At 57.7% G+C, this 23,313-nt stretch overlaps 1 protein-coding gene across 1 annotated transcript in view; it reads left to right on the top strand.

Moving 5' to 3' along the window:
* KDM5C (lysine demethylase 5C) overlaps positions 1–23,065 on the top strand; it is an 84,917-nt gene extending 61,852 nt beyond the window's left edge. Inside the window, 9 exon segments of the mRNA XM_033083469.1 lie at positions 1,984–2,122; positions 4,712–4,891; positions 6,524–6,658; positions 10,397–10,503; positions 10,505–10,922; positions 15,726–15,783; positions 16,699–16,898; positions 20,103–20,292; positions 22,955–23,065. Coding sequence (XP_032939360.1) covers positions 1,984–2,122; positions 4,712–4,891; positions 6,524–6,658; positions 10,397–10,503; positions 10,505–10,922; positions 15,726–15,783; positions 16,699–16,898; positions 20,103–20,292; positions 22,955–22,995 — 1,468 coding nt within the window. The 3' untranslated portion in view covers positions 22,996–23,065.
* Positions 23,066–23,313: the final 248 nt, after the last annotated feature.

The raw sequence follows: 23,313 nt of genomic DNA, 5'->3' as shown, positions 1-23,313 counted from the left end.
GGGCTGTGTCCTGGGGGAATAAAGGGGTTGGGGCTGTGTCCTGTGGGGATAAAGGGACTGGGGGCTGTGTCCTGTGTCCCCTGGGTGGGGATAAAGGGGCTGGGGGCTGTACCTCATAGGGGAGGGGGCTGGGGCTGTGTCCTGTGGGGATAAAGGGGCTGGGGGCTACACCAAGGGGAGGTGGGGGGGGTTTGGGGGATGGATCTTGGAGGGGAGGGAGTTGGGGTTGTGTCCTGTGTGGAGATAAAGGGGTTGGGGGCTGCATCCTGTGGGGATAAAGGGGCTGGGGGCTGCACCAAGGGGAGGTGGAGGGGGTTGGGGGATGGATCTCATAGGGGAGGGGGTTGGGGCTATGTCCTGTGGGGGGATAAAGGGGCTGGGGGCTGCAGCACATGGCTTTAAAGGGACATTAAGGGGGCTGGGGGCTGCCCTGGTGTCTCTGTAGGAACAGAAAGGGGCTGGGGGCTGCTCCCCCTGTGCCCAGGAGGGGATAAAGAGGCTGGGGGTGACTCTGGGGAGGGGGATGAAGGTTTGGGGTTGGTGCTGTGGGTCTGGGGGTGACTCTGTGGGGAGGGGGATGAGGGTCTGGGGTTGGTGTCTCTGTGGGGAGGGGGATGAGGGTCTGGGGTTGGTGTCTCTGTGGGGAGGGGGATGAGGGTCTGGGGTTGATGACTCTGTGGGGAGGGGGATGGAGGTTTGGGGTTGGTGTCTCTGTGAGGAGGGGGATGGAGGTCTGGGTTTGATGACTCTGTGGGGAGGGGGATGGAGGTCTGGGGTTGGTGTCTCTGTGGGGAGGGGGATGGAGGTTTGGGGTTGGTGCCCTGGCTCTGGGGGGATCTCTGGGGTCCCAGGAGCTCTGAGGGTGACTCTGTGGGGAGGGGGATGGAGGTTTAGGGTTGGTGTCTCTGTGGGGAGGGGGATGAAGGTTTAGGGTTGGTGACTCTGGGGAGGGGGATGGAGGTCTGGGGTTGCTGCTGTGGGTCTGGGGGTGACTCTGTGGGGAGGGGGATGGAGGTTTGGGGTTGTGTCTCTGGGGAGGGGGATGGAGGTTTGGGGTTGGTGCCCTGGCTCTGGGGGGATCTCTGGGGTGCCAGGAGCTCTGAGGGTGACTCTGTGGGGAGGGGGATGGAGGTCTGGGGTTGTGTCTCTGTGAGGAGGGGGATGAGGGTTTGGGGTTGGTGCCCTGGGTCTGGGGAGGGGGATGGAGGTCTGGGGTTCATGCCCTGGCTCTGGGGGATCTCTGGGGTGCCAGGAGCTTTGAGGGTGTCTCTATGGGGAGGGGGATGGAGGTCTGGGGTTGGTGTCTCTGGGGAGGGGGATGAAGGTTTGGTGTTGGTGTCTCTGTGGGGAGGGGGATGCAGGTTTGGGGTTGGTGTCTCTGTGAGGAGGGGGATGGAGGTCTGGGGTTGGTGTCTCTGTGGGGAGGGGGATGCAGGTTTGGGGTTGGTGCCCTGGCTCTGGGGGGATCTCTGGGGTGCCAGGAGCTCTGGGGGTGTCTCTATGGGGAGGGGGATGAGGGTTTGGGGTTGGTGTCTCTGTGGGGAGGGGGATGGAGGTCTGGGGTTGGTGTCTCTGTGAGGAGGGGGATGGAGGTTTGGGGTTGGTGACTCTGTGGGGAGGGGGATGAAGGTTTGGGGTTGGTGTCTCTGTGGGGAGGGGGATGAGGGTCTGGGGTTGGTGTCTCTGTGAGGAGGGGGATGGAGGTTTGGGGTTGGTGTCTCTATGAGGAGGGGGATGGAGGTTTGGGGTTGGTGTCTCTCTGGGGAGGGGGATGGAGGTCTGGGGTTGGTGCCCTGGGTCTGGGGGTGACTCTGGGGAGGGGGATGGAGGTTTGGGGTTGGTGTCTCTATGAGGAGGGGGATGCAGGTTTGGGGTTGGTGACTCTGTGGGGAGGGGGATGGAGGCCTGGGGTTGGTGCCCTGGCTCTGGGGGATCTCTGGGCTGCCAGGAGCTCTGAGGGTCCCTGGCTCTGACCCCCTGCAGGCAGAAGCACCCCCCAGCCACGCTGGCTGCCATCATCAAGGAGGCCGAGAACATCCCGGCGCTGCTGCCCAACATCCAGGCCCTGAAGGAGGCCCTGGCCAAGGCCCGCGCCTGGATCGCTGATGTGGAGGAGATCCAGGTGGGCTCTGCACCCCCTGGGATCCCTGGAACCCTGCACTGCACCCCCCTGGGACCCCTGGGACCCTGCACTGCACCCCTCTGAGTGTCACTAACCCCTGGGACCCTGCACTGCACCCCTCTGAATGTCACCAACCCCTGGGACCCTGCACTGCACCCACCCTGGTACCCCTGTGACCCTGCACTGCACCCCTTCAGTGCCACCAACCCCTGGGACCCTGCACTGCACCCCTCTGAGTGTCACCAACCCCTGGGACCCTGCACTGCACCCCTCTGAGTGTCACCAACCCCTGGGACCCTGCACTGCACCTCCCCATGAGTGCCACCCACACCTGGGACCCTGCACTGCACCCCATGAGTGTCACCAACCCCTGGGACCCTGCACTGCACCCCTCTGAGTGTCACCAACCCCTGGGACCCTGCACTGCACCCCTCTGAATGTCACCCAACCCCTGGGACCCTGCACTGCACCCCATGAGTGCCACCAACTCCTGGGACCCTGCACTGCACCCCCTCAGTGCCATCCACCCCTGGGACCCTACACTGCACCCCTCTGAATGTCACCCAACCCCTGGGACCCTGCACTGCACCCCTTCAGTGCCACCAACCCCTGGGACCCTGCACTGCACCCTCCTGAGTGTCACCAACCCCTGGGACCCTGCACTGCACCCACCCTGGGACCCCTGGGACCCTGCACTGCACCCACCCTGAGTGCCACCTACCCCTGGGACCCTGCACTGCACCCCCTGGGACCCTGCACTGCACCCCCTCAGTGCCACCAACCCCTGGGACCCTGCACTGCACCCACACTGAGTGCCACCAACCCCTGGGACCCTGCACTGCACCCCCTCAGTGCCACCAACCCCTGGGACCCTGCACTGCACCCACACTGAGTGCCACCAACCCCTGGGACCCTGCACTGCACCCCTCTGAGGGTCACCCACCCCTGGGACCCTGCACTGCACCCCCCTGAGTGTCACCAACCCCTGGGACCCTGCACTGCACCCACCCTGAGTGTCACCAACCCCTGGGACCCTGCACTGCACCCACCCTGAGTGTCACCAACCCCTGGGACCCTGCACTGCACCCCCCTGAGTGCCACCAACCCCTGGGACCCTGCACTGCACCCACCCTGGGACCCCTGGGACCCTGCACTGCACCCCCCTCAGTGCCACCAACCCCTGGGACCCTGCACTGCACCCCCTCAGTGCCACCAACCCCTGGGACCCTGCACTGCACCCCATGAGTGTCACCAACCCCTGGGACCCTGCACTGCACCCCTCTGAGTGCCACCAACCCCTGGGACCCTGCACTGCACCCCATGAGTGTCACCAACCCCTGGGACCCTGCACTGCACCCCTCCATGAGTGCCACCAACCCCTGGGACCCTGCACTGCACCCCCCTCAGTGCCACCAACCCCTGGGACCCTGCACTGCACCCCTCTGAGTGCCACCAACCCCTGGGACCCTGCACTGCACCCACCCTGAGTGCCACCAACCCCTGGGACCCTGCACTGCACCCCCTCAGTGCCACCAACCCCTGGGACCCTGCACTGCACCCCATGAGTGTCACCAACCCCTGGGACCCTGCACTGCACCCCATGAGTGTCACCAACCCCTGGGACCCTGCACTGCACCCCCCTGGGGCACCTGTGCTGTCCCCATGGATCCTGGACACCCCTGTGTCTCCATCCTGTGCTGTCCCCATGGATCCTGGACACCCCTGTGTCCCCATCCTGTGCTGTCCCCATGGACACTGGACACCACTCCTGTGTCCTTGTCCTGAACACTGGACATTCCTGTGTCCCCATGCTGTGCTGTCCTTGTCATGGACACTGGACACTCCTCTGTCCCAATCTTGACCTGTCCCCATGGACACTGGACACTCCTGTGTCCCCATCCTGTCCTGTCCCTGTCCCTGCCACCATGTCCCCATCCTGTCCCATCCCTGTCTCTGCCACATCCCTGCCGTGTCCCCATCCTGTCCCATCCCTGTCTCTGCCACATCCCTGCCGTGTCCCCATCCTGTCCCATCCCTGTCTCTGCCACATCCCTGCCGTGTCCCCATCCTGTCCCATCCCTGTCTCTGCCATGTCCCTGCCACCATGTCCCCATCCTGTCCCATCCCTGTCTCTGCCACATCCCTGCCATGTCCCCATCCTGTCCCATCCCTGTCTCTGCCATGTCCCCATCCTGTCCCATCCCTGTCTCTGCCATGTCCCCATCCTGTCCCATCCTTGTCCCTGCCATGTCCCTGCCATGTCCCCATCCCTGTCCCATCCCTGTCCCTGCCATGTCCCCATCCCTGTCCCTACCACATCCCTGCCATGTCCCCATCCTGTCCCATCCCTGTCTCTGCCATGTCCCTGCCATGTCCCCATCCTATCCCATCCCTGTCTCTGCCATGTCCCCATCCTGTCCCATCCCTGTCCCATCCCTGTCTCTGGCATGTCCTTGCGTGTCCCCATCCTGTCCCTTTTTCTGCCATGTCCCCATCCTGTCCCTCTTTGCCACACCCCTCCCACACCCCCTCCATGCCCCTCATCCCATCCTACCCCACACCCCCGTGCTGACCCCGTGTCCCCCCCAGAACGGTGACCACTACCCGTGCCTGGATGACCTGGAGGGGCTGGTGGCCGTGGGCCGGGACCTGCCGGTGCGGCTGGAGGAGCTGCGGCAGCTCGAGGTGCAGGTCGGCACCGCGCACTCCTGGCGGGACAAGGCCTCCCGCACCTTCCTCAAGAAGAATTCCTGCTACACCCTGCTCGAGGTGGGTGTGGGGTTAGTGAGGGGGTGACAGTGACAGGCAGGACAAACTGAGAAGTCTCTGTATTCTTGATATTTGTAATTTATTGCATAGGGTGTGGGTAAAGAAAGCACTGCTTGGAGCTGCCAGCTCAGAGCAGGGTGTAGGGTGGCAGAAGTTGTAAGAGAACAAGATAAGAGCTAAGAGAAAGAATTAAGAGCTAAAAGAGAGTTAAGAGAAGGAATAAAGAGTTAAGAGAGCGAGTTTCCCTCTACAACACAGTAAATCATCTTCTGTGTTGAATATTCTAATTTCCACTAACCAATCTAATAAAAGACACACCTTGCTCAAGAAGAACTCCTGCTACACCCTGCTCGAGGTGGGTGTGGGGTTAGTGAGGGGGGTGACAGTGACAGGCAGGACAAACTGAGAGATCTCTGTATTCTTGATATTTGTAATTTATAGGGTGTGGGTAAAGAGGGCCCTGCTCAGAGCAGGGCAGAAAGAGAGTGTAGGGTGGTAGAAGTTGTAAGAGGTAAGAGCTAAGAGAAAGAATTAAGAGCTAAAAGAGAGTTAAGAGAAGAAATAAAGAGTTAAGAGAGTGAGTTTCCTGTTATGGCACAATAAATCATCTTCTGTGTTGAATATTCTAATTTCCACTGACCAATCTAATACAAGACACACCTTCCTCAAGGAGAACTCCTGCTACACCCTGCTCGAGGTGGGTGTGGGGTTAGTGAGGTGGGGGGACAGTGACAGGCAGGACAAACTGAGAGATCTCTGTATTCTTGATATTTGTAATTTATAGGGTGTGGGTAAAGAGGGCACTGCTCAGAGCAGGGCAGAGAGTGTAGGGTGGCAGAAGTTGTAAGAGAACAAGGTAAGAGCTAAGAGAAAGAACTAAGAGCTGAGAGATTAAGAGAGTTAAGGAATAAAGAGTTAAGAGAGTGAGTTTCCCCTTACAACACAATAAATAATCTGTGTTGAATATTCTAATTTCCACTGACCAATCTAATACAAGACACACCTTCCTCAAGAAGAACTCCTGCTACACCCTGCTCGAGGTGGGTGTGGGGTTAGTGAGGGGGGTGACAGTGACAGGCAGGACAAACTGAGAGATCTCTGTGTTCTTGAAATTTGGGATTTATTGCATAGGGCGTGGGTAAAGAGGGCACTGCTCAGAACAGGGCAGAGTGTAGGGTGGGAGAAGTTCTGAGTAAGAGCACAAGGTAAGAGCTGAGAGAAAGAATTAAGAGCTAAAAGAGAGTTAAGAGAAGGAAAAAAGAGTTAAGAGAGTGAGTTTCCCCTTACAACACAATAAATCATCTTCTGTCTTCACTATTCTAATTTCCACTAACCAATCTAACACAAGATACAAATTCTCTAACATTCACATGCAACCTATAGAAATTACTTCCCATGTTTTATTACTTTCTTATCTCTAAACCTTACCTTGGACCCTTCCTGGAGAGGTTCTGTGCTGGCTCTTTGGTGTTTGTGACACCTGGCATTAACTGCTGTCATTTCTATCTCACCTATAGTTTCCATCTTGCTGCACAATCACATTGATAAGGTTTTCCTGATTGATCCTCCCCAACCCTGGGGTGTTTGGGGGTGGCCTGGCAGGGCACTGACCCCTCCCTGGTGTCCCCCCAGGTGCTGTGTCCCTGTGCTGACGCCGGCTCGGACAGCAGCAAGAGGCTCAAGTGGCGGCAGGAGCCGGGGCTGTACCGGCTGGACGCCGAGAGCCTGGGGCTGTCAGCGCAGGACCTGCGGGATCCTGGTGCTGTGGTGAGGAGGGGGGACACCAGGACACCCCCCCAGCCTGGCACTGCTCCTGTCCCTGCTGTCCCCACCCCGGGATTGGGGTGTTTGGGGTGGGGGGTGGCATATCCATCCCCAGTCCTTGTCACCTCACATTGCTTATTCCCCCTGTTTGTGGTGGTTTGAGTCACCCAAATGTCCCCAATCCTTGTCACCTCTCACTCCTTTATTCTCCCTGTTTGTGGTGGTTTGGGGTTTGGGTCACCCACATGTCCCCTGTCCCTGTCACCTCTCACATTCCTTATTCCCCCAGGTTTGGTGGTTTGGGGATGGGTCACCCAAATGTCCCCAATCCCTATCACCTCTCACCCCCTGCTGTCCCCCATCCCAGATTTTAGCATTCAGGAATTTGAGGATGGATCACACCCTGCACTCCCCCAATCCCTGTCACCTCTGACCCCCTGCTGTCCCCCCCATATTTTGGCATTCAGGGATTTGGGGATGGGTCACCCACATGTCCCCAATCCCTGTCACCTCTCACTCCCTGCTGTCCCCCCCAGATCGTGGCATTCAGGAGTTTGGGGATGGGGGACACACTGTGACCCCTCAATCCCTGTCACCCCCTGCTGTCCCCACCCCAGATTTTGGCATTCAGCGATTTGGGGATGGGTCACCCACATGTCCCCAATCCCTGTCACCTCTGACCCCCGCTGTCCCCCATCCTAGATCATGGAATTTTGGGTGGGGGACACCCTGTGACCCCCCAGTCCCTCTCACCCCCTGCTGTCCCCTCCAGATTTTGGCATTCAGGGATTTGAGGATGGGTCACCCACATGTCCCCAGTCCCTGTCACCTCTCACATTCCTTATTCCCCTTAGATTGTGGTGGTTTGGGGTTTGGGGATGTGTCACCCACATGTCCCCAATCCCTGTCACCTCTCACATTCCTTATTCCCCCTGTTTGTGGTGGTTTGGGGATGGGTCACCCACATGTCCCCAATCCCTGTCACCTCTCACATTCCTTATTCCCCCTGTTTGTGGTGGTTTGGGGATGGGTCACCCACATGTCCCCAATCCCTGTCACCTCTCACCCCTGCTGTCCCCCCACCAGATCAAAGCATTCAGTGATTTGGGGATGGGTCACACCCTGTGATCCCCCAATCACTGTCACCTCTCACCCCTGCTGTCCCCTACCCTAGATCATGACATTCAGGAATTTGGGATGGGTCACCCACATGTCCCCAGTCCCTGTCACCTCTCAAATTCCTTATTGCCCTTAGATTGTGGTGGTTTGGGTTTTGGGGATGGATCACTCACATGTCCCCAATCCCTGTCACCTCTCACCCCCTGCTGTCCCCCACCCCAGATTTTGACATTCAGGGATTTGGGGATGGGTCATCCACATGTCCCCTGTCACCTCTCAAATTCCTTATTCCCCTTTGATTGTGGTGGTTTGGAGTTTGGGTCACCCACATGTCCCCTGTCCCTGTCACCTCTCACCCCCTGCTGTCCCCCATGCCAGATCATGACATTCAGGAATTTGGGGATGGGTGACACCCTGTGACCCCTCAATCCCTGTCACCCCCTGCTGTCCCCCCCAGATTTTGGCATTCAGGGGTTTGGGGACGGGTCACCCACATGTCCCCAGTCCTCACATTCCTTATTCCTCTTTGATTGTAGTGATTTGGGGTTTGGGGATGGGTCACCCACATGTCCCCAGTCCCTGTCACCTCTCACTCCCTGCTGTCCCCACCCCAGATTTTAGCATTCAGGAATTTGGGGATGGGTCACACCAATCCCAATCCCCCAATCACTGTCACCTCTGACCCCCTACTGCCCTCCCCATATTTTGGCATTCTGGGATTTGGGGTGGGACACACCCTGTGACCCCCCAATCCCTGGCACCCCCTGCTGTCCCCTCTTTGGCATTCAGGGATTTGGGGACGGGTCACCCACATGTCCCCAATCCTCACATTCCTTATTCCTCTTTGATCGTGGTGATTTGGGGTTTGAGGATGGGTCACCCACATGTCCCCAGTCCCTGTCACCTCTCACTCCCTGCTGTCCCTCCCAGATTTTGGCATTCAGGAGTTTGGGGATGGGTGACACCCTGTGACCCCCTCAATCCCTGTCACCCCCTACTGTCCCCACCCCAGATTTTGGCATTCAGGGATTTGGGGATGGGTCACACCCTGCACTCCTCCAATCCCTGTCACCCCCTGCTGTCCCCCCCATATTTTGGCATTCTGGAATTTGAGAATGGGTCACCCACATGTCCCCTGTCCCTGTCACCTCTGACCCCCGCTGTCCCCCATCCTAGATCATGGAATTTTGGGTGGGGGACACCCTGTGACCCCTCAATCCTTGTCACCTCTCACCCCCTGCTGTCCCCCACCCCAAATCACAGCATTCAGGAATTTGGGGATGGGTCACCCACATGTCCCCAGTCCTGTCACCTCTCACCTCTGCTGTCCCCCCCAGATTTTGGCATTCAGGAGTTTAGGAATGGGTCACACCCTGTGACCCCCTCAATCCCTGTCACCCCCTACTGTCCCCCATCCTGGATCGTGGCATTCAGGAATTTGAGGATGAGTCACACCCTGTGATCCCCCAATCCCTGTCACCTCTGACCCCGCTGTCCCCCCTGCTCCAGATCATGACATTCAGGAATTTGGGGATGAGTTACCCACATGTCCCCTGTCACTGTCACCTCTCACATTCCTTATTGCCCTTAGATTGTGGTGGTTTGGGGATGGGTCACCCACATGTCCCCAGTCCCTATCACCCCCTGCTGTCCCCCATCCCAGATTTTGGCATTCGGGAATTTGGGGACGGGTCACCCACATGTCCCCAGTCCCTGTCACCTCTCACATTCCTTATTCCTCCAGGTTTGGTGGTTTGGGGATGTGTCACCCACATGTCCCCAGTCCGTCACCTCTCACCCCCTGCTGTCCCCCACCCCAGATTTTGACATTCAGGGATTTGGGGATGGGTCATCCACATGTCCCCTGTCACCTCTCAAATTCCTTATTCCCCTTTGATTGTGGTGGTTTGGAGTTTGGGTCACCCACATGTCCCCTGTCCCTGTCACCTCTCACCCCCTGCTGTCCCCCATGCCAGATCATGACATTCAGGAATTTGGGGATGGGTGACACCCTGTCACCCCTCAATCCCTGTCACCCCCTGCTGTCCCCCCCAGATTTTGGCATTCAGGAATTTGGGGATGGGACACACCCTACACTCCCCCAATCCCTGTCACCTCTCACCCCCACTGTCCCCCATCCTAGATCATGGAATTTTGGGTGAGGGACACCCTGTGTCCCCTCAATCCCTGTCACCCCCTGCTGTCCCCCCCAGATTTTGGCATTCAGGGATTTGGGGACGGGTCACTCACATGTCCCCAATCCCTATCACCTCTCACCCCCTGCTGTCCCCCATCCCAGATTTTAGCATTCAGAAATTTGGGGATGGCTGACACCCTGCACTCCCCCAATCCCTGTCACTCCCTGCTGTCCCCTCCAGATTTTGGCATTCAGGGATTTGGGGATGGGGTCACCCACATGTCCCCAATCCTCACATTCCTTATTCCTCTTTGATTGTGGTGATTTGGGGTTTGAGGACGGGTCACCCACATGTCCCCAATCCCTGTCACCTCTCACCCCCTGCTGTCCCCCACCGCAGATCATGACATTCAGGAGTTTGAGGATGAGTCACACCCTGCACTCCCCCAATCCCTGTCACCTCTGACCCCCACTGTCCCCCCCAGATCGTGGCGTTCAAGGAGGGCGAGCAGAAGGAGAAGGAGGGCATGCTGCGCCTCCGCCACGCCAACGCCCAGAAAGCCGCGCCCCCCCCTGCCGGGCCCGGGGCCACCATCCTGCGTGTGTGGGCAACCTGCAGGGCCCAGCATGCTGCAGTGCCAGCTCTGCCGGGACTGGTTCCACGGCTCCTGCGTGGCCTGGCCCCGCCTGGGCGCCCAGAAACCGTCACCAGCCTGGTGGGAGTGGGACGCCAAGTTCCTGTGCCCGCTGTGCCAGCGCTCGCGGCGGCCGCGCCTCGAGACCATCCTGGCGCTGCTGGTGGCCCTGCAGAAGCTGCCGGTGAGGCTGCCCGAGGGAGAGGCCCTGCAGTGCCTCACCGAGCGAGCCATCACCTGGCAGGACCGTGCCCGACAGCTCCTGGCGTCCCCGGAGGTGGCCGGGCCGCTGGAGCGCCTGGCGGCGCTGAGGCACCGACTGCACGGGGACAGCGACGGAGCCCTGCGCGAGGCCAGGGGCAACGAGCAGACCAAGGTGGGGATTGGGGGGTTTATAGGGGATTTATGGGGGTTTGGGGGGGATTTATGGGGTTTTGGGGGGATTTATTGGGATTTATGGGGGTTTGTGGTGTCAGGGCACTGCGCGAGGCCGGCCGCAACGAGCAGACCAAGGTGGGGACTGGGGAGTTTATGGGGTTTTGTGTGGATTTATGGGGGTTTGTGTGGATTTATGGCGGTTTGGGGGGTGATTCATGGGGGTTTGTGTGGATTTATGGGGGTTTGGGGGGATTTATGGGGGTTTTGGGGGGATTTATTGGGATTTATGGGGGGTCAGGGCACTGTGCAATGCCAGCCGCAATGAGCAGACCAAGGTGGGGATTGGGGGATTTGGAGGTTGATTTATGGGGGTTTTGGGGGGATTTATGGGGTTTTGGGGGGATTTATGGGGGTTTTGGGGTGATTTATGGGGTTTTGTGGGGGATTTATGGGGGTTTTGGGGGGTTTATGGGGGTTTTGGGGGGATTTATGGGAGGTTGGGGGTGATTTATGGGGGTTTTAGGGGGGATTTATGGGGGTTCCAATTGGGGGATTTGGAGTGTCAGGGCACTGTGCAATGCCAGCCGCAACGAGCAGACCAAGGTGGGGATTGGGGGTTTTGGGGTGATTTATGGGGGAGTTTTGGGGGGATTTATGGGGGGTTTGTGGGGTATTTATGGGATTTGTGGGGATTTATGGGGGGTTTTGGGGTGATTTATGGGGAATTGGGGTGATTTATGGGGGTTTGGGCGTGATTTATGGGGGTTTTAGGGGAATTTGGGGTGTCAGGGCCCTGCGCAATGCCAGCCGCAACGAGCAGACCAAGGTGGGGACTGGAGCATTTGTGTGTATTTATGGGGGTTTGGGAGGGCTTTATGGGGGTTTGTGGGGATTTAAGGTGGTTTTGGGGGGATTTATGGGGGTTTTGGGGGGATTTATGGGGGTTTTGGGGGGATTTATCGGGGGGGTTTGGGGTGTCAGGGCACTGCGTGAGGCCAGCCGCAATGAGCAGACCAAGGTGGGGATTGAGGGGTTTATAGGGGATTTATGGGGGTTTGGGGGGATTTATGGGGTTTTGTGGGGGATTTATGGGGGGTTGGGTGTGATTTATGGGGGTTTTAGGGGGTTTGGGGTGTCAGGGCCCTGCGCGAGGCCAGCCGCAATGAGCAGACCAAGGTGGGGACTGGGGGGTTTTATGGGGGTTTTGGGGGGGGATTTATGGGGGTTTTGGGGGGATTCATGGTGGGTTTTGGGGTGATTTATGGGGGTTGGTGGGGATTTATGGAGGTTTTGGGGTGATTTATGGGGATTTGGGGTGATTTATGGGGGTTTGGGGGGATTTATGGGAGGTTGGGGGTGATTTATGGGAGGTTGGGGGGGATTTATGGGGGTTTTGTGGATTTAAGGGGGTTTTGGGGGGATTTATGGGGGGGTTTGGGGTGTCAGGGCCCTGCGTGAGGCCAGCCGCAACGAGCAGACCAAGGTGGGGATTGAGGGGTTTATAGGGGATTTGTGGGGGTTTGGGGGGGGATTTATGGGGGTTTTGGGGGGATTTGTGGGGGTTTGGGGGTGATTTATGGGGATTTGTGTGGATTTATGGGGGTTTTGGGGGGATGTATGGAGGTTTTGGGGGGATTTATGGGGGGGTTTGGGGTGTCAGGGCACTGTGCAATGCCAGCCGCAACGAGCAGACCAAAGTGGGGATTGAGGGGTTTATGGGGGTTTTAGGGGGATTTATGGGGGTTTTGGGGGTGATTTGTGGAGGTTTGGGGGTGATTTATGGGGGGTTTGGAGGAATTTGGGGTGTCAAGGTCCTGCGTGAGACCAGCCGCAACGAGCAGACCAAGGTGGGGACTGGGGGATTTGTGTGGATTTAAGGGGGTTTGAGGGGGATTTATGGGGGTTTTGGGGGAATTTATGAGGTTTTGCGGGATGTATGGAGGTTTTGGGGGGATTTATGGGGGGGTTTGGGGTGTCAGACCCCTGTGCAAGGCCAACCGCAATGAGCAGACCAAGGTGGGGACTGGGGGCTTATGGGGTTTTGGGGGGATTTATGGAGGTTTGTGGGGATTTATGGAGGGTTTGGGGTGATTTATGGGGGGTTGGGGGGGATTTATGGGGGTTTGGGGGGATTTATGGGGGTTTTGGGGGGATTTATTGGGATTTATGGGGGGTCAGGGCACTGTGCAATGCCAGCCGCAACGAGCAGACCGAGGTGGGGATTGAGGGGTTTATGGGGGTTTTAGGGGGATTTATGGGGGTTTGTGGGGGTTTTGGGGGGATTTATGTGGGTTTGTGGGGGATTTATGGGGGTTTGGGGGGATTTATGGGGGTTTGAGGGGATTTGGGGTGTCAGGGCCCTGTGCGAGGCCAGCCGCAACGAGCAGACCAAGGTGGGGATTGAGGGGATTTATAGGGGATTTATGGGGGTTTGGGGGTGATTTATGGGGGTTTTAGTGGGGATTTATGGGGGTTCCAATTGGGGGATTTGGAGTGTCAGGACACTGTGCAATGCCAGCCGCAACGAGCAGACCAAGGTGGGGACTGGGGGATTTGGAGGTTGATTTATGGGGGTTTTTGGGGGATTTATGGGCGTTTGGGGGAGATTTCTCAGGGTTTTGGGGTGATTTATGGGGATTTGGGGGGATTTATGGGGAATTGGGGTGATTTATGGGGGTTTTAGGGGGGATTTATGGGGGTTCCAATTGGGGGTTTGGGGTGTCAGGGCACTGTGCGAGGCCAGCCGCAACGAGCAGACCAAGGTGGGGTTTGGGGGGATTTATGAGGATTTGGGGGGGATCTATGGGGAATTTGGGGTGATTTAGGGAAATTTGGGGTGTCAGGACCCTGTATGAGGCCAACCACAACAAGCAGACTGAGGAATGGGAATTGGGGCATTTGGGGTGATTTGTGAGTGTTTTGGGATGTCAGGGCCCTGTATGAGACCAAGAATTGGGAATTGAGGGATTTTGGGATGTGATTTGTGGGAATTTTGGGGTGCTGGTGCTCTGTGTGAGACCAGGGATTGGGAATTGGGGGATTTTGGGGTGCTGGTGCTCTGTACAAGACCAACCAAAGGTGGGAAGGTCTAGAGGGCAGTGGGGAGGTGTGGGGCTGATTTTGGGGCTCCAGGGCCAATTTTGGGGTTCCAGGGCAGGTTTTGGGTCTCCAGGGCCGGTTTTGGGGCTCCAGGACCAGTTCTGGGGCTCCAGGGTCAGTTTTGGGGTTCCAGGGCCAGTTTTGGGGCTCCAGGGCAGATTTTGGGGCTCCAGGGCCAGTTTTGGGGTTCCAGTTCTGGTTTTGGGGCTCCAGGGACAGTTTTGGGTTCCAGGACCAGTTTTGAGGCTCCAGGGTTCAGTTTTGGGGCTCCAGGGCCGATTTTGGGGCTCCAGGGTTCAGTTTTGGGGCTCCAGGGTCAGTTTTGGTGCTCCAGGGTCAGTTTTGAGGCTCCAGGGCCAGTTTTGAGGCTCCAGGGACAGTTTTGGGGCTCCAGGGACAGTTTTGAGACTCCAGTTCTGGTTTTGGGACTCCAGGGCCAGTTTTGGGGCTCTAGGGCAGGTTTTGGGGCTCCAGGGCTGGTTTTGGTGCTCCAGGGCTGGTTTTGGGGCTGCAGGGATCCGGTTTGGGGGCTCCAGGGCCAATTTTGAGGCTCCAGGGCCAGTTTTGGGGCTCCTGGGTCAGTTTTTGGGACTCCAGGGTCACTTTTGGGTCTCCAGGGCCAATTTTGAGGCTCCAGGGCTGATTTTGGGGACTCCAGGGCCAGTTTTGGGGCTCTAGGGCAGGTTTTGGGGCTCTAGGGCAGGTTTTGGGGCTGCAGGGCTGGTTTTGGGGCTCCAGGGTCGGTTTTGGGGCTCCACGGTCAGTTTTGAGACTCCAGATCCGGTTTTGGGGGTCCAGGGCCGGTTTTGGGGCTCCAGGGCCAGTTTTGGGTTCCAGGGCCAGTTTTGGGTTCCAGGACCAGTTTTGGGGTTCCAGGGCCAGTTTTGGGGCTCCAGGGTCAGGTTTGGGGCTCCAGGGTCAGTTTTTGGGGCTCCAAGATCAGTTTTGGGGCTCCAGGGCCGGTTTTGGGGCTCCAGGGTCGGTTTTGGGTCTCCAGGGTCAGTTTTGGGGCACCTGGGTCAGTTTTTGGGACTCCAGGGTCAGTTTTGGGTCTCCAGGATTCAGTTTTGGGGTTCCAGGGCAGTTTTTGGTGCTCCAGGGTCAGTTTTGGGTCTCCAGGACCAATTTTGAGGCTCCAGGGCCAATTTTGAGGCTCCAGGGTCAGTTTTTGGGACTCCAGGGCCGGTTTTGGGGCTGGTTTTGGGGCTCCAGGAACAGTTTTGGGTCTCCAGGGTTCAGTTTTGGGGCTTCAGGGTCGGGTTTTGGGGCTCCAGGGTCAGTTTTGGGGCTCCAGGGTTCAGTTTTGGAGCTCCTGGGTCAGTTTTGGGGCTCCAGGGTCAGTTTTTGGTGCTCCAGGTCAGCTTTGGGGTTCCAGGGCCAGTTTATTGGGCTGCAGGGTCAGGTTTGGGGCTCCAGGATCAGTTTTTGGGTCTCCAGAATTCAGTTTTGGGGCTTCAGGGTCAGTTTTGGGGCTCCAGGTCAGCTTTTGGGGCTCCAGGAACAGTTTTGAGACTCCAGATCTGGTTTTGGGACTCCAGGGCCAGTTCTGGGGCTCCAGGGTCAGTTTTTGGGTCTCCAGGGTCAGTTTTGGGGTTCCAGGGTCAGTTTTTGGGTCTCCAGGGTCAGTTTTGGGGTTCCAGGGTCGGTTTTGGGTCTGGGGGAGGCCGAGCTCCCCCCGATCACCCTCCCTCCATCCCCCCAGGTGTCGGTGGAGAACGGGGACGCCCCCAGCCCGGACAAGAACGGCCCCCTGCCCTCGGGTGAGCGGGGCTGGGGGGGATCCACGGTGTCCCTGCAGAGCTGGAGGCTCTGTGTCCCCATGTCCCTGTGGTGTCCCCGTGGTGTCCCCATGTCCCTGTGGTGTCCCCATGTCCCTGTGGTGTCCCCACGATGTCCCCGTGATGTCCCCACAGAGCTGGAGGCGCTGAGCGCGGCGCTGCCGCGGCTGCAGGGCCCGGTGTCCCCATGTCCCTGTGGTGTCCCTGTGGTGTCCCCATGTCCCTGTGGTGTCCCCATGTCTCTGTGGTGTCCCTGTAGTGTCCCCACGATGTCCCCATGATGTCCCCGCAGAGCTGGAGGCGCTGAGCGCGGCGCTGCCGCAGCTGTGGGGCCCGGTGTCCCCATGTCCCTGTGGTGTCCCCATGTCCCTGTGGTGTCCCTGTGGTGTCCCCATGGTGTCCCCACCATGTCCCCATGATGTCCTCCGCAGAGCTGGAGGCGCTGAGTGCGCTCTGTGTCCCCATGTCCCTGTGGTGTCCCCACGATGTCCCCATGGTGTCCCCATGTCCCTGTGGTGTCCCTGTGGTGTCCCCATGTCCCTGTGGTGTCCCCATGGTGTCCCCACCATGTCCCCATGATGTCCTCTGCAGAGCTGGAGGCGCTGAGTGCGCTCTGTGTCCCCATGTCCCTGTGGTGTCCCCACGATGTCCCCACCATGTCCCCGCAGAGCTGGAGGCGCTGAGTGCGGCGCTGCCGCGGCTGCAGGGCCCGGTGTCCCCATGTCCCTGTGGTGTCCCTGTGGTGTCCCCATGATGTCCCCATGATGTCCCCACGATGTCCCCGCAGAGCTGGAGGCGCTGAGTGCGCTCTGTGTCCCCATGTCCCTGTGGTGTCCCCATGGTGTCCCCATGATGTCCCCACGATGTCCCCATGATGTCCCCATGGTGTCCCCGCAGAGCTGGAGGCGCTGAGCGCGGCGCTGCCGCGGCTGCAGGGCCCGGTGCTGGAGCTGGCCGAGGGCACGCGGCGGCCGCTGGAGGAGCTGATGATGGAGGGGGACCTGCTGGAGGTGACGCTGGACGAGGCCCAGAGCATCTGGAGGCTGCTGCAGGCCACGCGCCCGCCCCCGCTGGCCCTGTTCCGCCTGCTGCTCGAGGTACGGACCCCAAACTGAGGGGGGACCCCAACACTGAGCTGGGGATAGGAACAAACCACAAACTGAGCTGGGGATACAAACAAACCCCAAACTGAGCAGGGAACCCCAACACTGAGCTGGGGATACAAACAAACCCCAAAACTGAGCTGGGGATAGGAACAAACCCCAAAACTGAGCTGGGGATAGGAACAAACCCCAACACTGAGCTGGGGATACAGAGCAAACCCCAAAACTCAACTGGGGATAGGAACAAACCCCAACACTGAGCTGGGGATAGGAACAAACCCCTAAAACTTGTCTGGGGATACAGAGCAAACCGCAAAACTGAGCTGGGGATAGGAACAAACCCCAAAACTGAGCTGGGGATACAAACCCCTAAAACTGAGCTGGCGATACAAACAAACCCCAAAACTGAGCAGGGAACCCCTAAAACTGAGCTGGGGATAGGAGCAAACCCCAAAACTGAGCTGGGGATACAGAACAAACCCCAAACTGAGCAGGGAACCCCAAAACTGAGCTGGGGATGGGAACAAACCCCAAACTGAGCTGGGGATAGGAACAAACCCCTAAATCTGAGCTGGGGATAGGAACAAACCCCAAAACTGAGCTGGGGATAGGAACAAACCCCTAAAACTGAGCTGGGGATACAAACAAACCCCTAAATCTGAGCTGGGGATAGGAACAAACCCTAAAACTGAGCTGGGGATACAAACAAACCCCAAACAGAGCTGGGGATAGGAACAAACCCTAAAACAGCTGGGGATAGGAACAAAGCCCTAAATCTGAGCAGGGAACCCCAAAACTGAGCTGGGGATAGGAACAAACCCCTAAAACTTGTCTGGGGATACAGAGCAAACCCCAAAACTGAGCTGGGGATACAGAACAAACCCCTAAAACTGAGTTGGGGATAGGAACAAACCCCAAATCTGAGCTGGGGATAGGAACAAACCCCAAACAGAGTGGGGAGCCCCAAAACTGAGCTGGGGATAGGAATAAATCCCAAAACTGAACTGGGGATAGGAACAAACCCCAAAACTGAGCTGGGGATAGGAACAAACCCTAAAACTGAACTGGGGATGGGAACAAACCCCAAACTGAGCTGGGGATACAGAGCAAACCCCAAAACAGAGCTGGGGATAGGAACAAACCCCTAAAACTGAGCTGGGGATAGGAACAAACCCCAAAACTGAGCTGGGGATAGGAACAAACCCCAAAACTAACTTGGGGATACAAACAAACCCCAAAACTGAGCTGGGGATACAGAACAAACCCCAAACTGAGGGGGGACCCCAAAACTGAGCTGGGGATAGGGGCAAACCCCTAACCTGAGCTGGGGATAGCAACAAACCTCTAAAACTGAGCTGGGGGATAGGAGCAAACCCCAAAACTGAGCTGGGGATACAGAACAAACCCTAAAACTGAGCTGGGGATAGGAACAAACCCCAAAACTGAGTGAGGAGCCCCGAAACTGAGCTGAGGATAGGAACAAACCCCTAAAACTGAGCTGGGGATACAGAACAATCCCCTAAATCTGAGCTGGGGATAGGAACAAACCCCAAAACTGAGCTGGGGATACAAACAAACCCCTAAAACTGAACTGGGGATAGGAACAAACCCCAAACTGAGGGGGGACCCCAAAACTGAGCTGGGGATAGGGGCAAACCCTAAAACTGAGCTGGGGATACAAACAAACCCCAAAACTGAGCTGGGGGTAGGAACAAACCCTAAAACTGAGCTGGGATAGGAACAAACCCCAAAACTGAGCTGGGGATGGGAACAAACCCCAAAACTGAGCTGGGGATACAGAGCAAACCCTAAAACTGAGCTGGGGATAGGAACAAACCCCAAAACTGAGCTGGGGATAGGAACAAACCCCAAAACTGGGCTGGGGATAGGAACAAACCCCAAACTGAGCTGGGGATACAAACAAACCCCTAAACTGAGCTGGGGATAGGAACAAACCCCAACACTGAGCTGGGGATAGGAACAAACCCCAAACTGAGCTGGGGATACCAACAAACCCCTAAATCTGAGCTGGGGATACCAACAAACCCCTAAAACTGAGCTGGGGATAGGAACAAACCCTAAAACTGAGCTGGGGATACAAACAAACCCCAAAACTGAGCTGGGGATACAAACAAACGCCAAAACTGAGCTGGGGATAGGAACAAACCCCTAAAACTGAGCTGGGATAGGAACAAACCCCTAAAACTGAGCTGGGGATAGGAACAAACCCCTAAAACTGAGCTGGGGATACAGAACAAACCCCTAAATCTGAGCTGGGGATACAGAGCAAACCCCAACACTGAGCTGGGGATAGGAACAAATCCCTAAAACTGAGCTGGGGATAGGAACAAACCCCAAACCTGAGCTGGGGATAGGAACAAATCCCAAAACTGAACTGGGGATACAAACAAACCCCAAAACTGGGCTGGGGATACAGAACAAACCCCAAACTGAGGGGAGACCCCAAAACTGAGCTGGGGATAGGAACAAACCCCAAATTTGAACAGGGGATACAGAACAAACTCCTAAAACTGACCTGGGAACCCCAAAACTGACCTGGGGATTCTGAACAAGCCCCAAAACTGACCTGGGGATAGGAACAAACCCCTAAAATTTGTCTAGGGATACAGAACAAACCCCAAAACTGACCCAGAGATCAAAACTGCCCCCAAAACCTGCCCAGGCACCCCCAAAACAGACCCAGGGACCCCCAAAACCTGCCCTGGGATACAGAAACAAACCCCTCTGGGACCCCAAACCTCTCCCTTTGCCCCTACTCACCACAGTGTGAGCATCCCCAAAACCCCTCAGGGACCCCAAATTCCTCCCCATGCCACTTCCCACCAACTCTTCATGGTGAGGGTCACCAAAACCCCTCAAGAACCCCAAAATTCTCCCTTTGCCCCTTCTCACCAACTCCTCAAGGTGAGGATCCCCAAAACCCCTCAAGAACCCCAAAATCCTCCCTTTGCCCCATCCCACCACAGGGTGAGCATCCCCAAAACTCCTCAAGAACCCCAAAATTCTCCCTTTGCCCCATCCCACCACAGGATGAGCATCCCCAAAACCCCTCAGGGACCCCAAATTCCTCCTTCCCCCGCCACTCCAGCCCCTCAGCCCACCCAGGACCCCCCAAACCCGGGTCACCCTGGCAGTGCAGGCAGTTTTGGGGTGCCTGATGGGGTGCGTCCCCCCCAGCTGGAGCAGGCAGAGCGCCGGGGGGCTCGAGCCCGCGGCAGGGACCCCGAGCGGCGCCGCAAGCGCCGGGCGGAGCGCGGCCACCTCCCCTCCGTGGCCAAGGAGGAGCTGGAGCCAAAGAGGAGTCGGGGGCCCGAGGGGGGGGGGGGACCCCCGGGACAGCCCCACAGCCGGGCCCCAGACCCCGGGGGTGAGTGTGGGGGGGGGGTAATGGGGTAAAGAGGGGGTAATGGGGGGGTGTATGGGGTAAAGAGGGGGGTAATGGGGGAGTTTATGGGGTACAGAGGGGGGTAATGGGGTACAGAGGGCAGTTATGGGGGAAATAATGGGGTACAGAGGGGGGTAATGTGGTAAAGAGGGGGGTAATGGGGGAGTTTATGGGGTAAAGAGGGGGATAATGGGGGGATTATGGGGTAAAGAGGGGGGTAATGGGGTACAGAGGGGGGTAATGGGGGAATTATGGGGTAAAGAGGGGGGTTATTGGGGAAATAATGGGGTACAGAGGGTGTTGATGGGGTACAGAGGGGGGTAATGGGATGCAGAGGGGGTAATGGGGGGGAGTTATGGGGTGCAGAGTGGGATTATGGGGGGGGTTATGGGGTAGAGAGGGGGATCATGGGGGAGATTAGGGGGTATAGAGTGGGGTTATGGGGTGCAGAGTGGGGTTATGGGGGGGTAATGGGGTACAGAGGGGGGTTATGGGGGAAATAATGGGGTACAGAGGGTGTTAATGGGGTACAGAGGGGGGTAAAGAGGGGGATTATGGAGTGCAGAGGGGAATAATGGGGAAAATAATGGGGTACAGAGGGGTTATTGGGAGGGTTATGGGGGGTTGTGGGGTACAGAGGGGGGTTATGGGGGAAATAATGGAGTACAGAGAGGGGTTATGGGGTACAGAGTAGTTATTGGGGGGGTTGTGGGGTACAGAGGGGGGTAATGGGGTAAAGAGGGGGGTATGGGGGAGTTTATGGGGTGAAGAGGGGGGTAATGGGGTACAGAGGGCAGTTATGGGGGAAATAATGGGGTACAGAAGGGTTATTGGGAGGGTTATGGGGTACAGAGGGGGGTAATGGGGGAATTATGGGGTAAAGAGGGGGGTTGTGGGGTTCAGAGGGGGGTTATGGGGGAAATAATGGGGTAAAGAGGGTGTTAATGGGGTGCAGAGGGGGTAATGGGGGAAATAATAGGGTACAGAGGGGGTAATGGGGGGATTATGGGGTACAGAGTGGGGTTATTGGGGGGGTTATGGGGTACAGAGGGGGGTAATGGGGTAAAGAGGGGGTAATGGGGGGGATTATGGGGTACAGAGGGTGGTAATGTGGTAAAGAGGGGGTAATGGGAGGGATTATGGGGTACAGTGGGGGTAATGGGGGGTTGTGGGGTACAGAGGGGGGTAATGGGGGAAATAATGGGGTACAGAGAGAGGTTTTGGGGTACAAAGTAGTTATTGGGGGGGTTATGGGGTACAGAGGGGGGTAATGGGGTAAAGAGGGGGGTAATGGGGGGGGATTATGGGGTAAAGAGGGGGGTAATGGGGGACTTATGGGGAAAAGAGGGGGGTTGTGGGGTTCAGAGGGGGGTTATGGGGGAAATAAGGGGGTATAGAGGGGGTAATGGGGGGTTATGGGGTAAAGAGGGGGGTAATGGGGTACAGAGGGGGTAATGGGGGGAGTTATGGGGTGCAGAGTGGGATTATGGGGGGGTTATGGGGTACAGAGGGGGATCATGGGGGAGATTATGGGGTATGGAGTGGGGTTATGATGGGGTAGTGGCATACATAGAGGGGTTATGGGGGGACTATGGGGTGCAGAGGGGAATAATGGGGGAAATAATGGGGTACAGAAGGGTTATTGGGAGGGTTATGGGGTACAGAGGGGGGTAATGGGGGCTTGTGGGGTACAGAGGGGGGTTATGGGGGAAATAATGGGGTACAAAGGGGGGTAATGGGGGAATTATGGGGTACAGAGGGGGGTAAAGAGGGGGATTATGGGGTGCAGAGGGGAATAATGGGGTACAGAGGGGTTATTGGGAGGGTTATGGGGGGTTGTGGGGTACAGAGGGGTGTTATGGGGGAAATAATGGAGTACAGAGAGGGGTTTTGGGGTACAGAGTAGTTATTGGGGGGGTTATGGGGTACAGAGGGGGATAATGGGGGAAATAATGGGGTACAGAGAAGGATTATGGGGTACAGAGTAGTTATTGGGGGGGTTATGGGATACAGAGGGGGATAATGGGGTACAAAGGGGGGTAATGGGGGAAATAATGGGGTGCAGAGGGTGGTAATGGGGGAGTTATGGGGTACAGAGGGGGGTAATGGGGTACAGAGGGTGGTAATGGGGGGATTGTGGGGTGCAGAGGGGGTAATGGGGTGCAGAGGGGTTAATGGGGGGGGATTGTGGGGTACAGAGGGGGGTAATGGGGGGATTGTGGGGTGCAGAGGGGGGATTTATGGGGTCTGGAGGGGTTTAATGGGGGATTACAGGGTGCAGAGGGGGCTGATGGGGTACAGAGGGGGTAATGGGGGGGTTATGGGGTACAGGGGGAGTTATGGGGGTGCATGGTGTGATTTTGGGGTGAGAGGGGTGCAGGATGAGAACTGGGGTGTTTATGGGGGAGTTATGGGGGTCCATGATGTGATTTTGGGGTGAGGGGGGTGCAGGATGAGAACTGGGGTGTCTGTGGGGGATTTTTGGGGTGAGATCACTCCATGAGGAGCAGGGACAGGTTCTGGGGTGCACAGGAGGGGACTTTGGGGGGGTTCCCCCATATTGGGGTACAGGGGAAGGAGCTGCCCTGATGATTTTGGGGTTGTCCCCCCTAAACCTTGTCCCCTGTGCCCTCCCCCCACCCAGGACTCGTGACGTGGAGCCCCCAGCTCGGACGGACGCGGTGACAGCGGTGGGGATGAACTGGGGGGGCCACACCGGGCCCTCCCCCACCCTGGGACCCCCCCCCCCCGACCCCTCCCCAATTTTGGGGGGCTCTCCCCTTCCCCCTCCTCCCCTCCCCCCCCCCCGCGATGTAATTATTTGAGTTGTTTCTTTTGTATCGTTCAGCCCCGGGGGGGTCTCACACAGCTGGGGGGGGGTCCCGGGGGGAGGGGGAGGGGTCCCCCCAAAATGGGGAGGGGGGGCCCCAACCAGCACAGCAGGGCCAGCCCCCCCCCCCACCCCTCCCACACCGGGTTTTTTATAGGATTGGGGGGTGGGGG

This window comes from Catharus ustulatus, chromosome 32 (assembly GCF_009819885.2).
Source record: "Catharus ustulatus isolate bCatUst1 chromosome 32, bCatUst1.pri.v2, whole genome shotgun sequence".
Lineage (NCBI taxonomy): Eukaryota > Metazoa > Chordata > Aves > Passeriformes > Turdidae > Catharus > Catharus ustulatus.
Note: the sequence above shows the minus strand (reverse complement) of the source record. Positions and strands in the feature narration are given on the sequence as shown.